Source organism: Dunckerocampus dactyliophorus, chromosome 7 (assembly GCF_027744805.1).
Source record: "Dunckerocampus dactyliophorus isolate RoL2022-P2 chromosome 7, RoL_Ddac_1.1, whole genome shotgun sequence".
NCBI lineage: Eukaryota > Metazoa > Chordata > Actinopteri > Syngnathiformes > Syngnathidae > Dunckerocampus > Dunckerocampus dactyliophorus.
In genome coordinates, this window is record NC_072825.1 from 21,237,746 (window position 1) to 21,253,416 (window position 15,671).

General features: G+C 38.6%; 1 protein-coding gene across 1 annotated transcript; it reads left to right on the forward strand.

Annotated features, from left to right (window-relative positions):
* The first annotated feature begins 279 nt into the window (after positions 1-279).
* Positions 280-13,789, forward strand: si:dkey-79d12.5 (maternal B9.15 protein). Its single transcript, XM_054781844.1, has 5 exons — positions 280-454; positions 10,664-10,841; positions 11,594-11,731; positions 11,823-12,144; positions 12,699-13,789. Exons 2-5 carry the CDS (start codon positions 10,669-10,671, stop codon positions 12,918-12,920), a joined length of 855 nt encoding a protein of 284 aa, XP_054637819.1. The 5' UTR covers positions 280-454; positions 10,664-10,668; the 3' UTR covers positions 12,921-13,789.
* Positions 13,790-15,671: the final 1,882 nt, after the last annotated feature.

Genomic DNA, 15,671 nt, shown 5'->3' on the forward strand with positions numbered 1-15,671 from the left:
GTGTTCTGTTTTTTTTATTCTGAATATGATCATGATTAACAGCTTTAAGGCAACATCACAAAAATCATTCAATAATCTTTTCAAGTAAAAAATACCGGAATGCCTGCCATATAATGTATTCAGTTGTTGTGTCGGATCGATACAAGCAGTTACAGTATCGTCCCCATCACAGCAAAGATCGCCTCCTCTTGCGGTTACCTGCTTGCCCTTATATGGTGCGATGTGGGCGTGGCTAGAAGGGCTTCGTCAGCGCCTACTCGCGACAGTCGTGGACAGGAAGTGAGTCACACTGACGGTAATGTTGCGTTTGGCTTGCACACAAGGCGAGTAAGAGGGAAGCAACATGTGCAAAGTACAATAACTCCAACTCATCAGCACAGCGAGTCAGCCTACGGCCACGACATCACACGACGAAGATTGGATATAGACACCGAGGAGACTATTCTATTAACCGGTCAGTTATGATGCTTTTGTTGACTCTTTTGTTGATAAACTGTTAAAATGTTATTTTATATTAACTTTATTTCATGATGGCCTTTACATTGTTGTTATATGTGTTGCTTTATAAAGAAAGAGGCAGAAAAGAAAGACAGAAGCGTTAACGGTTAACGCACGTTAGCGGTTTCTTATTTTTAATGTAGCTACGAAAGCACTGCAGCCTTATGATGAAGTGCCAACCACTCAGTTTACACCTCCTGGGGGGTTTCCGCTTCGTTGTCATAAAAAGCCAAATGTAATATTTCACTTTCTACTTTTCCGAAACTAAATTGAAGAAGTATAAAATGTCTTTGATTGCATTTCGTGAGAAAGGTCTCGCCATTCGAGCACTTGACACGTGTTGTCTTTGTTGCTTTGTTGTTGTTGTTGTATCTCCTTTTGTTTGACGCCGATACCAAAACAAGTTTGCTGCGTCTCCATAGTACAGTGGTGTCCAAAGTGCGGCCCGGGGTGCCACGAGTGGCCTGTAGTTTTTTTTTATTGGTCCTCAGCACATGATCATAAAAAATATAATAAAATAAGAATACTAGATTATTGAAATAATGCTACTAATACCACTAAGCCTGTTATTCTTAAAATAACAACGGGCTTTGTGACATATACCACAAAGCTGCTGGTCCCATTCATATCTACATTGGAGTAGCCTTTCTACAAAATTAAAAAAAGATCAAAATGGCCCCTGCATTTTGCCTGTCAAAACAGTCAGTGCCACACTTGGTACTGATGCAATTGGTCTGTAACAGTTACTTCATCTGCAGCGAGAAGTGGGTTCATGCTGAGCACGTACCAGATAAAGTAACAAGTGATTAAAACACCTCACCTCAGACTTTTCCACCAGGTTTGTGACAAAATGTTGATATTCAACTTGCATCATAATAATACGTTTTGTCGCCTTCAACACAGAGCTGAGATGGAGCTTGTCAACTAATTAGCATATACAGAAATGGAAAAAATGATTTGACGACCCTTGTTTCTTCAGTTTCTTGTTAATTTTAATGCCTGATACAACTAAATGTGCCTTTGTTTGGACAAATATCACAATGACAACAAAAATAGCACATAAGAGTTACTTTTTTTGGCAGTACAATACTATAGCTATTCATGTAAGAACTTAAGTGATTTTGGTTATTATCAAGAAAACCATGGAAGTTGCTAGATATCAGCTCTTAAATTAAACTCTTATAAGCTATATTTGTTATTATATTTGTCCAAACAAATGTACCTTTAGTTCTACCAGATATTAAAATGGATCAATAAACTGAAGAAACAAGGGCGGTCTAATTTTTTCCTGTACATGTTGGATCGCCTTTTTAGGAAAAATATATAAAAAATGTCCACCACGTCTTTTGTTTTTTCACCATGCAGCCCTCAGTGGAAAAATGCACACCCCTGCATTAGAGTCTAAAAGCAAGTATACTTTACATCAAGGGTGTCCAAACCTTTACCAACGAGGGCCACATACAGAAAAATCAAAGGATTTGGGTCAATTTTGCTATGTTTTAAACAGGCTAAAACCAACACAAATGCTAAAAAGTTATATATATTTAACGATAAAACAGCCTGCATGTGAGCTTGGTAATATAGGTGACAAGGCGTGATGTTATTATTGCTATTAATATTAACATTTTAACTTTTTCGTCATATATTACGACTTTTGCTGTTTAATTGTATTAGGATGTGTTGCGGGGCATTAAGAGCAAGCTGTGGGCCTCACTTTGAACACTAAAGCTTTACATGGTGTGTGTTAAGAGGAAGCAGCTTTCTATATAATATCTCTTTGATAATGGCAGTAGGTCACTGGTGAGTAAACATGTGAATTTTGGGGAAAACCAGTGGTTTTTTTTGGGTCAACCACTGATTAGTCAAGGAACTGCAACTTTTTCAGAGAGCTCTGTGTTGATGTATCTAGCTATAAAAGCAGTGAGGTCTTATTTCAGTCTCGAGCTTGCCTGTGACATACATTTCCAGAGTAACAAGTTAAAACTGCTGCCTTATTCTGATATACAGTGGTGTGAAAGTGTTTTCTCCCTTCCCAATTTGTTGTTTTTTGCATGTTTGTCACACTAAAATGTTTTAGATCATCAAACAAATTTAAATATTAGTCAATGACAACACAACGGAACACAAAATGCAGTTTTCAAATGAAATTTTTATGATTAAGGAGAAAGAAAATTCAAACCTACATAGCCCTGTGTGAAAAAATGATCCCCACCCTGTTAAAACATAGACCACAACAGTCGCCTGTGTTTTTATTAGCGATTATTGTGTCTGTAGTGAGATAATTCAAACCTGCCATAAAAGCCTGGTGTTGCGTGCGATCAACCCATTATTGACACCCAGTGACCAATGCATTTCCTCTGAATGCCTTATATTTGTATTTTAGTTCATTTAGACATTTTTATGCTTGAAAATACTTAATTTAGGCAAAAAATAGATGACATTTGCTCAAAGATCCTTTTTTTTTTTTTTTTTAAATAGGCCATATTCAACCACGAAACAGCCTGATTTATTAATATATTTCTGAAAAAACGCGATATTCAAAGCGCAAAGTGGTGAGAAAATGCTGCATTTGTCCTTTTAAAGCCCGAATTATGCTCCAGTGCCACTGGCTCCGCCCCTTCCAAAGCCTTGGGCAGAGATTGAGAGCTCCAAAAAATTATTGAGTTTGTGTCAGCGGCATAGCAGTGATTGGTCGTTTTTTCTTTGTACATCATTTCCGGTTCGTCCCTCTTGCTGAAGCACCAAAAAGTCTGCCATAACAAAAGAAACAATGGAGCCAGTTTAGGAGCGTCTGAGCGAAGAAGTTTGCAAATATGAATGCAGTCGTCACTTGCCACATCGTGGTTTGAATTTCATGGCTTCACTATCACAGTTTTTCAAACCTATATTAATAAATCATGCTGTTTTGTGGCGCTGTTTTGTGGTAGAATACAGCCTATTTACTTAAAGAAATGCAGACTTAAGCAAATTGTACATATTTTTGCCTAAATTAAGCATTTTCCAGCGTAAAAATGGCTAAATGAGCTAAAATAGAAATACTGTGTCAGACATTAAGAAGACGATTTAAATTGTGAATGTAGTACAGTGTTCCCTTGTTACATCGCAGTTCATCTTTCGCGGATTTGCTGTTTCGCAGGTTTTTTGTACTCTGTCTTGTTAATTGTATTTACTACTACTACTACTACCAGTAGAGGGTGTTGTTTACTCAGACGTGTGCTGCTGGAGTAAAGATGTCGTACCTCTACCTCGTCAGCCGGCTAGATATAGAGACATAACAGTCCTGATTGGCTAAGGGAGAACCCGTCCATTTTGTTCAGCGTTCTGATTGGCTGTACACCGTTGTCAATCAGTCTCCTTCGTTGCTAGTGCGCCATTATGGAATTCTGTAAATGAATCTTGGGTTCATGGAGGGCTAAGAGGAGTTGTAAAATACCACAACAGGAGCAATATGTTTTAACAAGGATACAAAAACGCTAAAGCCGAACGGTGCCAGGACGAGGTACAGAACAGGAGTGAATATGGTGAGTCACTTAATAAAATTTCTTGTGTCCAAGAGATTGATCATTCAAATTCAAATGAAATATGAACTTGTTAGAGAGTGTTTCAACAAGAGAGAAATGTGAGAAAATGTGTGCCCGTCTGAGAAAAGTGAATTTAATGTATAGTGAGGGGTTTTACAGCCTTAAAACATATATAATTGCAAACAAATAAAGTTGGCTACTTATTGCGGGCTATTTTGGGAACCTATCCCCCGCGATAAACAAGGGAACACTATTCCACATTGGTCACTAGGTGTAATTGTTTGTTAAGACAAGCACAAGACTTGATCAATAGAACAACAGGCTTTTATTGCAGGGTTTAATTGTCTCACAACAGGCACAATAATAACAGAATAATAAGTAGTAACACGAGCTACTGTTGTGGCCATAACCCACAACAAGCTAAAATGCAACTCAGAACCAACGATGTCGCTTCCTGTCCGTCACCCATTCTGCAGCCCTGCTAGGTAAAATGCCATAAATGGCTTTTTTTCTGTTTACATCTATAAAATGCCATAAATGGCTTATTTTTTCTGTTTACATCTATAAAATACCATAAATGGCTTATTTTCTCTGTTTATATCTACTAGAACCGACCAAAATGATTTTTGGGGCCGATACCAAGATTGGGGGCTAAAAAAGAGCATTGATATACACAGGGTATATACTGTACATGAACATAAATACATTCAACACAATTGGACAACACAATTAGCAGAAGACTACTAAATTCAAACAAGGAACTTTAATTCATAACACTGTCAACATAAGGACATGCATCTTTGTGATTTACCTTTAGGTGTTGCCACAAATTTGTTGTGTTATTTGCTTTGCTGGTGCTGTTGCATCTGATGCCCGTCGAGTCTTTTGTGAAGTGGCTCCACACCTTACTCTCTGCCTGAGAAATGAAAATATATAAATTTAGTGCATAGTCTATACGTTTAGTTTTTTTGGTAATTAGTCTATACATTTAGTTTTTTTGGTAATTAGCGTAGAATTTGATACTATACTTGACCATTTTAAAATAAAAACAAGTGGCTGCATTTGGCTGAAAGTGATAATACATCGGCTAATAGGAGGTGTTTTTAAGCTAATTATGTGTTTTATAAAAGGCTTATTCACAAAAACATCTTACCAATCTAAATTTGTCAGTTACTTGCTATTGAAACGTTCCATCTGCAGCCACTTAGTATTTGCAAAGAGCTGAAAAACAAATGCTGAAGCAAACATTAAAGTGTAAAAGAAGTTTATGACAAAGAGAAATCATCAAAAGATGCATCACATTACAAGACTTCATACAAGTGACTAAACAAAATTATATGTAACAATGGACCTGCTGTCAAAACATAATATATAAAATTACAACTAAATACATTACTTGGAACATTATAATGAAGACATTAACTTGAGTCCCTATAAATCCTGCATGCAAGTATGAAGTGAAGTGCGACACTGTGTATATCTGCATATATCTTTATTTCTTTATTTTAAAATGCTGTATAATAGTCTTAGATAATGGTGGACATGTTGATTAACAGTTGCATCTATCTTGAAACGCAACTGGAACGACGTTAAAACACTTAAGATGCTCGTGTGAAAAAAAAAAACAGAATGTTCTGCTTGACGGCGTGGCACTAATGTCCAATGTTACATTGTTTTAGAAAGTCACATCTTACCATGGTGTAAAAAAAAAAAGTAGTTTGTTTTGCTGTTGTCTCTTGCAGCCGAGTGAGTGAGGCAGAAAGAGCATGTATGAGGGGGCGGTGCAAGGTACTCGGGCATGGAGCAGTACAGTGAGACAAACAGGAAAGAAGCGGCAATCTCTGCGCAGCAAAAAAAAGTTATAATGTTTACATATTCACTGATATTGATTAATGGGTGATAGGTCGGCTTGGCAATAAATCAGCCAGGCTCTAATATCTACTATATTGGGCAATACAAATTTTAAGGTGACATTATTTCTTGTCCAGAGGGTTCTAATAATATTAAAAACTTATTTAGAAGTTTGTAAACAGGTTTTCTATGCCATAACTACAAAAATATTTAATTTATAAATATTTCTAAAATGTATTTTTGAGAAGAAATCCTTCTTCACGGAAATTCACCTATCACTGGAACCAATTAACCGTGATAAACGAGGGATTACTGTACTTGCTTGCATCTGTTCTACTTGAAAATTCACCATTGTTTACTACTACTCCGGAAGCTAAATAACTAAACCTCACGATCCGATGATTAAAGTGGATCCGACGATTCAGAAGCCCACGATGCGATGATAAAATGATTATTGATGCATCTTTTTTTGTGATCAGTAGTTGGTCCGTTTTTTTCATGCATAATTTTTTTTCTAGATATAATTTCTTTTTACTCACTGTGTACTACTAAAACGAAGCATATAAATGATCCTCAATTAAAATAAACTAGAAACAGATTAATTAGAAAGTTACATCTACCAACATATTTCTCATTGCACAGGAGAAGTAAAGTGCACCAGTAGCAGCATGTATAAAATAAACAATCTTCAGCATATTCTGAATAACCAACATAAAGAATCTGCCATTATTCATAAACGACTTCTGAATTCAAACTAAAATCATGAGCATACAATCTCTGACAAAATATTTTTGCTGTACAGCAAAGTCATAAACTGCTTTCATACAAAATTTAGATTTCTGTACCAGCAGCTGTCATACAAGAATAATGCTTGCAGACGTCAGTATATTATGAATAACCAAAAAAACTGGGCTGCCCTTATTCACAACTGGAGCGTCAGTGAAATAACGTTGCGATGTGACGTATCTGGGTTCCAACGCGCTCAACAAAGCACGAAAGCCCTGCTTCTCAACAACTGAATACGGGCACAAATCCTTCACAATAAAAGTTGCAATTGACTTTGTGATTTGATTTGCCTTTTCCGAGTTGGGTGGAAAATTAGTTGTAACCTGCTTGATGGTTTTCTGGTTGGCAGCAACTTCAGCTGGTTGTTTTTCCTTTCTGGTTCGGGTGCTATCTGGTTTCTCATATTTGTTGTTCCCAAAATATTTTAAGCTTGCATCTTGCATATTGCTTGCATATTGTCTGGCTCTTGTCCAGCTCATTTTTACCTTCAACTACATGAATACAAAGTGCTTCCAGACGCTCCCTTTAAATCCAGCGGGTGCGGGTCGGGGGTTTACGCTCAGCCATTTTGGTAGTGTCTTACACTTAGGTGCACCACCATAACTGTCCGGGTGGCACTTTTGCTTTCCGTCTTTTTGTTCCGTTGTTTTTCTGTTCCGTCAGCATCGATTATTGACATTCATGAATCAATAATCATTAATGTCCGCATTGCGATGCATCTAAGAATTGATTATTTCCTCCATCCCTAACATGCATACTACTTTTCTATGCATGCTCTTTGCAGCACAGTGTGTTCTTTACTCACCAAACTAAAGTCAATCAAAGGGACGTAAAGACAAAGTTGTACCCACACACTCAAGTCCTTTGTCGGCCACAACATTTATGTTCCTTTTTTTCCTTTTTAAAAAAAATGTTTTCTCTTCCATTACCGCAACTCTAGGACAAATTCAAGTACAAGGTTGCATTTATCTGAAACTTGAGAAGCCACGGAAAGAAACAAGTTAAATATCAGTGTTAGGACGAAGTCATAGGCCAGGTATGTGACAAAATGAACAAGCCAGCGCCGGAATGGGCTTATTTAGTTTGCTGAGTGGCGCAAAACAAGATTACATAACTGGTAGGGTAACAACAACCCGGAAAAGACACTTGCGTTTTGACTCCGGTTACCTAATAATGAGCTGCAGGGGACCTTTTTTTTCCCCATGACCCTAACAAAAATGAGATACATGGCACGCTTCTATCCTGGTTCATGTAAAAGTCAAGTGAAGTTGTTTGAGATGTTGTTTTTCGTACTACTTTCTCATGCCAGAATCTCACTGTCAGACTACCATAGACCAGTGGAACCTACAAAGTCAAATACAGTTTTTGTGAGGCTGCTTTCAAAACAGTAGGTTAAAGTGCGTCTATTGAAGTAAGAACCTTTGAAGATGCCTGACAGACAGCAATGGAGAGAATAGGAAGGTGTTTAGTTGTGTTATTTACTGTTATTTGTGCATTTAGTGTATTTGTTTAACTTTTACAATGTTACATCAGTTTTTCTTTGTTTCAAAAGGGCAGGTCAACTGAAATGCTAGAAAATAACGGCAATGTTTCCCGTAGGAAATGTAAATCCAATTAATTCATTCCACATACACAAAATATTGCCAAAATAAATTTGATAGAGAATTAGTTTTACATGCAGAAAAAAAATATTAATGATTAATCAAATGGGTAAATGGACATTTAACATCACTTTTTTACATTTATTGAAAGACTCGTGTTGGCAAAGGCGATGAGGAGCGAAGTGGGAGGAGGAGGGGAGAGAGGGGAAGGTATTTACACCACCAACAACTTGCAACATCTTGGACATCTGAACTAAACATGCTGAGGCGGCAACATTGTCTAAGTACAGCAATAGCCAGTGTAAGCTAGCTGGGTTGACTTAGCACGGATATGATCATTTGTTGAGGATTTTGTAGCAATGAAAAGTTAGTGAAGCTACATCCTTTTCTGAAATACTGTGCAAAATTTTCCAATAAATGGAAGGATTTTTGCATTTATTGAACTGTCATTTTATTCACTGACACAAACACACAATCTATGGTGATGAAATGAAGTGGAAAAAGTAAAAAATGGAATTTAAAAACATTTAAATGGAAAAAATGGAATTTCGGAAAAAATAAAACGGAATTTGAGGAAAAAATGGATTTCATGTAGGACCCTACTAGTCTTCAATAAACATGAAGAAAGCAACGTCTGCAGCGAGGAACAGGTCAGACAAGAAAAAGCAGTGGCTCAATAATTTGGAGGTACTTCGAAAAAGTGACTGTCAAATGCGGAATCACAAAAAAATGTTTTCACCACCTTAAAACATGGCACAAACTACAGTACGAGTGTGTGAAGCTGCGGGCTGAAACATCCCTGGCTGCCCAACTTCACAAAGCTGCTGCCACAACACGGCTCATTGCTTGCTTCTTTTTCCTGTTGCGTTCCTCATGAAAGGAAAAGTGCAAAGTGGTGTGCTATTATTACTGAAGAGGTGTCCTATGACATGGCTAAAGATATGGTCCCCATTGCAATAACTACCGTTGTCTTTTAAGAATGTTTACGTAAAAAAAAAAAACGGGGCACTTTATTTCCTATTTTGTGCTTTTGGTATTAGCTGAGGATTTGAGAATAGCTAAAGGTTTGTTATAAAGAAGAGTTAAGATTCATTACTTTTTCTGTATTTATTGAAAAAGAAATGGACTATTTTATTTTAACTATTTTATTTTTGTATTTGTGTATATGATTTTTTAAATTGTAATGAAACAACTTTGCATGCATATTTGGCTTTGACTTTGCCTTTGTCTAAACTCACTTTGTGGAAAAAATACTGGGATGTATATCGGTATTCAACCTAAATATATTGAGAAATATTTGGAGTTTTGGTCCATATCGCCCAGCCCTAATGGACAGTGACAACTTGTATGGTGCTTTGTTTGAGTTCTCGATTCTGTACAGGGCAAACGGAGCAGTTTGTCGCATGCAATATTGAATGGTAACTGAGAGTGTACGAAAACCGAGGCTTTCTATGAAAACTGTGGCATTCAAAGCTGAGGTGTGCTGAACTTGAAGGTTGGCTGACCACGCATGATAGTGATTTGAACTCCCCAAGTTTTGGTTGACTTTCGAGGAGTATTTTGTTCGACTATTTCGTCTCCACATGCACACTGAAGCATTAGTGGCATGTTGCAAAGGCCGAATCACCAAAAGACCTCCAGGTGTGACATTCTGTCAGAACACATCGGCAGAAGATTAGTGTTTCTCAGACATTTCGCAGCCCAGTTGGAGTTTGCCTTGGCCTTTCTCGTCAACGTACTCCTCTCCCCCGGTCAGGCTGACACTGGCGCCCGCCTCAAACGGACGCTATCAGAAGATAAACAGCTTGCTCAGTATGCAGGTCATAATACTTGCATGTGTGTGTTGTTTGCTTTTATTCAAGCTTCCTTTTGCCAAGGCTCAGTTGCATCTGTTCTGTTTCACATTGCACTTGCAATCTAATGTGCAAATGATTGATACGGTCAACTTTTTTTTATTGTGGTTGTCATTTGCTGTGGTGTAGCTCTGCTGGTATAATATGTCCCTCAAACACCACAAAATTTAAAAAAAAAATGAACCAACCAACCAACCCTGGGTGTGATGCACTGCAGTTCTACACCCTCACAAAGTAGAATCACAATAAGTGTACTGGTAAACTAATAATGGTCTGACAAAAACTGAGCATCTTTATGAAGGAATGGGGTGGTCTGTGAGGGTTTGTTCAGCTCAAAGTTGTCTTGAAGGTAATTCCAAATTCACCTAAAGCTCATGGACAACTGTGCAGAGACACATTTTTTTTATCGCGGATAATAGTTTTACTCTTCCACACCGCCCTAAAGCTGCTGTGTTACCATAAAAAAATAAATTTGTACAAGTAGCCAGTCAGTCAACACATCGTAATAAAAGCAGATAAGTTGACAAGTGCGATTTCTCCTTTGTATCCACAGGCACCATGAAGAGAGAGGTGAAGGCCGGAGTCAACTTCCTGAAACGTCTGGCTGTAGCACGTGGCAAACTTGATGAAGTAAAAGCGCAGTTGTTTGCCGAGAAGCTGCAGAAACTGTTATTGGACAAGTTTGAGACGCACTGGTACCCAGACTCTCCAAGCAAAGGACAGGCGTTCAGGTTAGTGAACACTGCATGTTACAGAAATTATTGGAATGCAATTTATGTAAATATATACAATTCTGTTAACTGCTTTTCAGTAAAAATAAATATATGTAACAATGAAAATAAATAATATAAATTGATGCCTCAAAAGGGCCTCACGGTGGCCAAGTGGTTAGCATGTTGGCCACACAGTCAGGAGATCGGGAAGACCTGGGTTTGAATCTCTGTTTGAGCATCTCTCTATGGGGTTTGCCTGTTCATGTTGTGTGCGTGGGTTTTCTCCGGGTACTCCGGTTTCCTCCCACATTCCAAAAACATGCATGTTAGGTTAATTAACGACTCAAAATTGTCCATAGGTATGAATGTGATTAGGATAAGCGGCATAAACGGATGGATGGATGGATGATGATGCCTCAAAAACACGCAGTGCAATGTAGAGGAATACAATACACATGTATTGTTTTCATTGCTGCAACATAAATGCAGAAGCCTCGTGCGGTACGTTGGTGTTTTTGATCATGCCAGACAAGATTGTGTTTAAAATAATGTGTTAAAATAAATAATACAATTATAATAAGATACTCAACCAACTTTTGTGGCATTTTTTTTCATGAAATAATGTGTTCACAGTGTTTCCACCATACTTCTTAATCATTGCTTCTCTTGGTACACTGTTACACTATGGTACTGGTTATTGTGTAAAACACAATCCAAGAATTGGATACATCAGTAAGGCGAGCTAAAGTGATAGTTTCTTTGTTTTGCAGGTGTATCCGGATAAATAACAGAATACCCTATGATGAGGCGCTCCTCAAGGCATGTGAGGAGAGTGAACTCACACCCAGTGATCTCAGTCTTCCCCCGGAGATCACCGTGTGGATCGACCCACTGGAGGTGTGCGCTAGGTGAGTCACTGTCTCGGATGCAATATGACACATGATGAATCAAAGCTTGGTGAGAATGTATGTAAAATAACCCAGCCCCTCCTGACCACAGATCCGGAGAGAATAGCCGGCCATTCACAATAGCCAGTTTCAACGATGACGAAGAGCAAGAGGAGGGTGCGAAGGAAGGAAATGAGGTCCTGGTGAACATCGACACTTCAGATTATCACTCTGCTACATCATCTGACAGCGGTTCTGCAGCATCAAGCGACACAGAGGAGGAGGCAAAGGATGGTGAGACAGAAAGAGAGCCAAAAAAAGAGGAGACAGTCAAGAAGCAGGCAGCGGGGGGCAACGTTAGAATAACAATGGTGCCCAGGATTCGGACTCGCCAGAGAGATGGGCAACAAAAAGTCAAATATGGCACAAACGTGGTAGGTTAGATTTTTGTTTTCATTGGTCATTGCAATTATTGAAATAAAATGAGTACAGTGGAACCTCGGTTTCAGTACACCTCGGTTTTCATAGGATTCAGATTTAGCCGAATATTATTGCTGAAAATGTCTCGGTTATCTTACGGCCAGACAGCATCCAAACAAACCATCCACGCATTGGTGACTTGTCCTCTATGAAGAATGGATAGACGCCTCGATTGTTGGAGACGATTTCGAGCGCTGGCCAGTTTTCATTTGTATCTACTTCAAAATGTGTGTTTGTAACAGTACTTGAGATGTCATCATGGGCCACAGATTTTGACGACGTTCTGTCCGCCCTCATTATTGGAATCTTACTGTTTTTCTGAACATTTACGGTACGTATACAGAATTGTAAACAATTGGGAGGATTCACGGTCAGATACGTTGTGATTGTCAATGACCTTGTGTACTAGTTTGCAATTATTTAGCGTACGGCGTACAACATGTATCTGCTACCAGGCAAGGACATTTATGCTATTGTATTAATGTCTTGGACTCTTTCTACTCCTCAGGCTCCTGCAAACCCACAGTATTTCTTCCACCCGGCACCAGTGTGGCCCCACCAGTACAAACACAGCGCAACGGTGTTCCTCACCGCAGTTTGTCCACCCACAGCTCCACCACCCCCACCTCCACCCCAGCAAGTCTTTGGCTACTATATCTTACCGCAGCCACCTCCACAGTTCATCCTTCCTCATGCCACTTCACCGTCGTGGGGATCTGTGAGGGGTTAGATGGCCGAACCGTGCCCCCAATGCAGCTAAACTAGAAACAGAAGACAGCTTTTCCATTATTGTCACATTTTTTTCCAAAGTTATTCCTTGCACATTGTGTATGTGTCTGCCCTTTTTTTTTTTTAGAACATTTTTTCATTTTTTTCTGTTTGGTGTCAGTGAAATATTCTCAGCACAGGTACTGCTGATAACTAAGTTCTTGCTGAACTTGGTGCGAATTTCTATGGGACCTGTCAAATCTGCACTGCTAATGTTCATACAATGTGAGGCTACAATCACAAGGTGCCTGTACAAGCTCAGGAAATCTCTGCAATACTTTATGCCAAATAATTGTCTTTTTCAGGTGGTATTTTTTTGTTTTCCACAAATGCTGCAAGGTAGCGGCCCACTGTGCACACATCAGTAATTAATCCTTGTAAAAATGTGATTGGGGGTTTTAATCTCTTGTAGTTACACTATCTGTATAGTACGAAGAAATTAATTTTACTAAATAGCCTGTAAATAGTAACGAAACTGGATATGTAGAACAGACTGATTTTCACTTTTTAGTATTGCTATTTTCTTGTTAAATTGTATTTGGCCACGAGTGAAGTGTGACTGAAATATTAATTGTATAGTTTTTTCACTAACAGTAGCTGCTGTATATTGCTAATATAATGTGTATAACGATTTCCTTAAGCATTTTTACTGTAAATTATTATCCATAGCCATGAAATGATACCAGGCTTTAAGGATTATAAAGAGGTGCCCACCGATTCCTATATGCTGTGATTCATGTTTTAATATATTTTATTTACTGCCTATGCAGCAACCTGTTTGCTTTCACTTTAATATTTCTCTCTATTTGGAATTTCTGTCTTCAATGATTAAATGAACTCCAAACAATTTTGTCTTCTTCCTTAGTCGTTCAAACGAGACCTGCAAGCACCAGGCACATTAGGTACTCCCATAACTAAGCGATCACATACGTGAGCTATGTATACAGCATCTTAGTGTTGGTCTCCTTCCAGTTGTTGGCATGCTTGTCACACTTAACATCAAATTTAAATATTAGTCGATGACCACACAACTGAACACAAAATGCAGTTTTCAAAAAACTTAAGTGAGAATAAGAAAAAAACTTACATGGCCTTATGTGAAAAAGTGGTTGCCCCTGAAACCTAATAACTGGTGGGCCCACCCTTAGCAACAACTGCAATCAATTGTTTGGTGTTTGCAGGGTGATTTTTTTTTTTTTATGGGGCGCCACTGGTCATTTGTATCAATAGTTCTTCAGCGCTAGAGGTGTGGATTTGTTACAAGATCTTGTGAGATTAAAACGTGACAAGATTTTTCTTCAGAAAAAGTCTTGTGAGTACTAGGCCAGGGATGATAATACATAATCACACAAAAAAAATGAACTCGATAATTCAATACATTGCCGTGCGCATGTGTGTTGCCTTCAAACGGGGAGGAAGACGATTCACTCTGCATTGCTTTCAACGCCTTGTTCCATAGAACAATGGCATGAATGGAGTGAGTCTTTGTCTCGGTAGGTGGAGGTGGGGCAGGTACCATACACACAGTGTGAAGAGAAACGTAGCAGAAATTAGTAGATTGAAATAGATTGTCATATTTTTCATTGTAATGTTAAAATTTTGTCTCGTCTTGTTCTCGTGACACACAGAACAGGAACTGCAGAACAATACGTGCTTTCACTTAAGTCTCCAGAAAAGTCCAATGACACACAGGAAAAGTTGCTAGAATCGTCGCTAGTCGCTTTGACATAAGTCGCCAAGAATTAAACATTATTGAATGCATCATTGTATGTCATATATTTGTATTTTAGTTCATTCAGTCATTTTCATGCTTGAAAATGCTTAATTTTCACACTTTGGCTACTGTATTAACACATTTATGCTAATTAATGCTTAATTTTCAAGCAACAGTATGGAACATTTAAATGTGCATGTGTTTTGACTAATAATAGGCTATATTAAGCCACGAAACAGCATGATTTATAAATATATTTTTGAAAATCCATGATAGAGTGAAACCACAAAATCAAATTTTATTTGGTAAACACTAAACAATGCTTATGACTCGTAAGGACTTGGAAATTTTAAGCCTATGCCTTTGGACTTTGGAGGTTCATGTCTTTACTTGAGACTTCAGGTCTGGAGACATACTTGACCACTGCATCATCTTCAAAGTCCTCAGCAACACTTGTCATCTTGGAGGTGTGCTTGGGCTCCTTATTTTGGAAAACTGACATGCCACCCAATTTACCAAGGGAAGGGGTCATGTTCTCCTTCAGAATGTCACAGTACATGTTGGAATGCACGTTTCCCTCAATGAAGCACAGCACCCCAGTGCTGTCAGCACTCATGCAACCCCTGATCATGATGCTACCACCAACTGTCACACCTTGCTACTTACTTGTGCTGCCAGCTATTTAGACCATAATGGCTACGTTGTGTCATTTTCAGTGCATACTGCTATACAAGCTATACACTGACTTGACTATGTTGGAAACAACCCATCTGGAAGGGCAGGGCAGTGGTGTTGCTGTAATTCACTAAAAGGACACCCACACAGCCATCATCTCCACTCCTGCTGCTCTGTCATTTGATGACATTGCATTTAAACTCTCTCACCCCAACCACCCTGGTCACTGCTGTCTTATCTGGCCACCAGACCCAACTATGTGCCATGTCTCCATTTTAGATGACTTCAGCTTCTACATCGAACAACCCAACAATAAACCTGCCT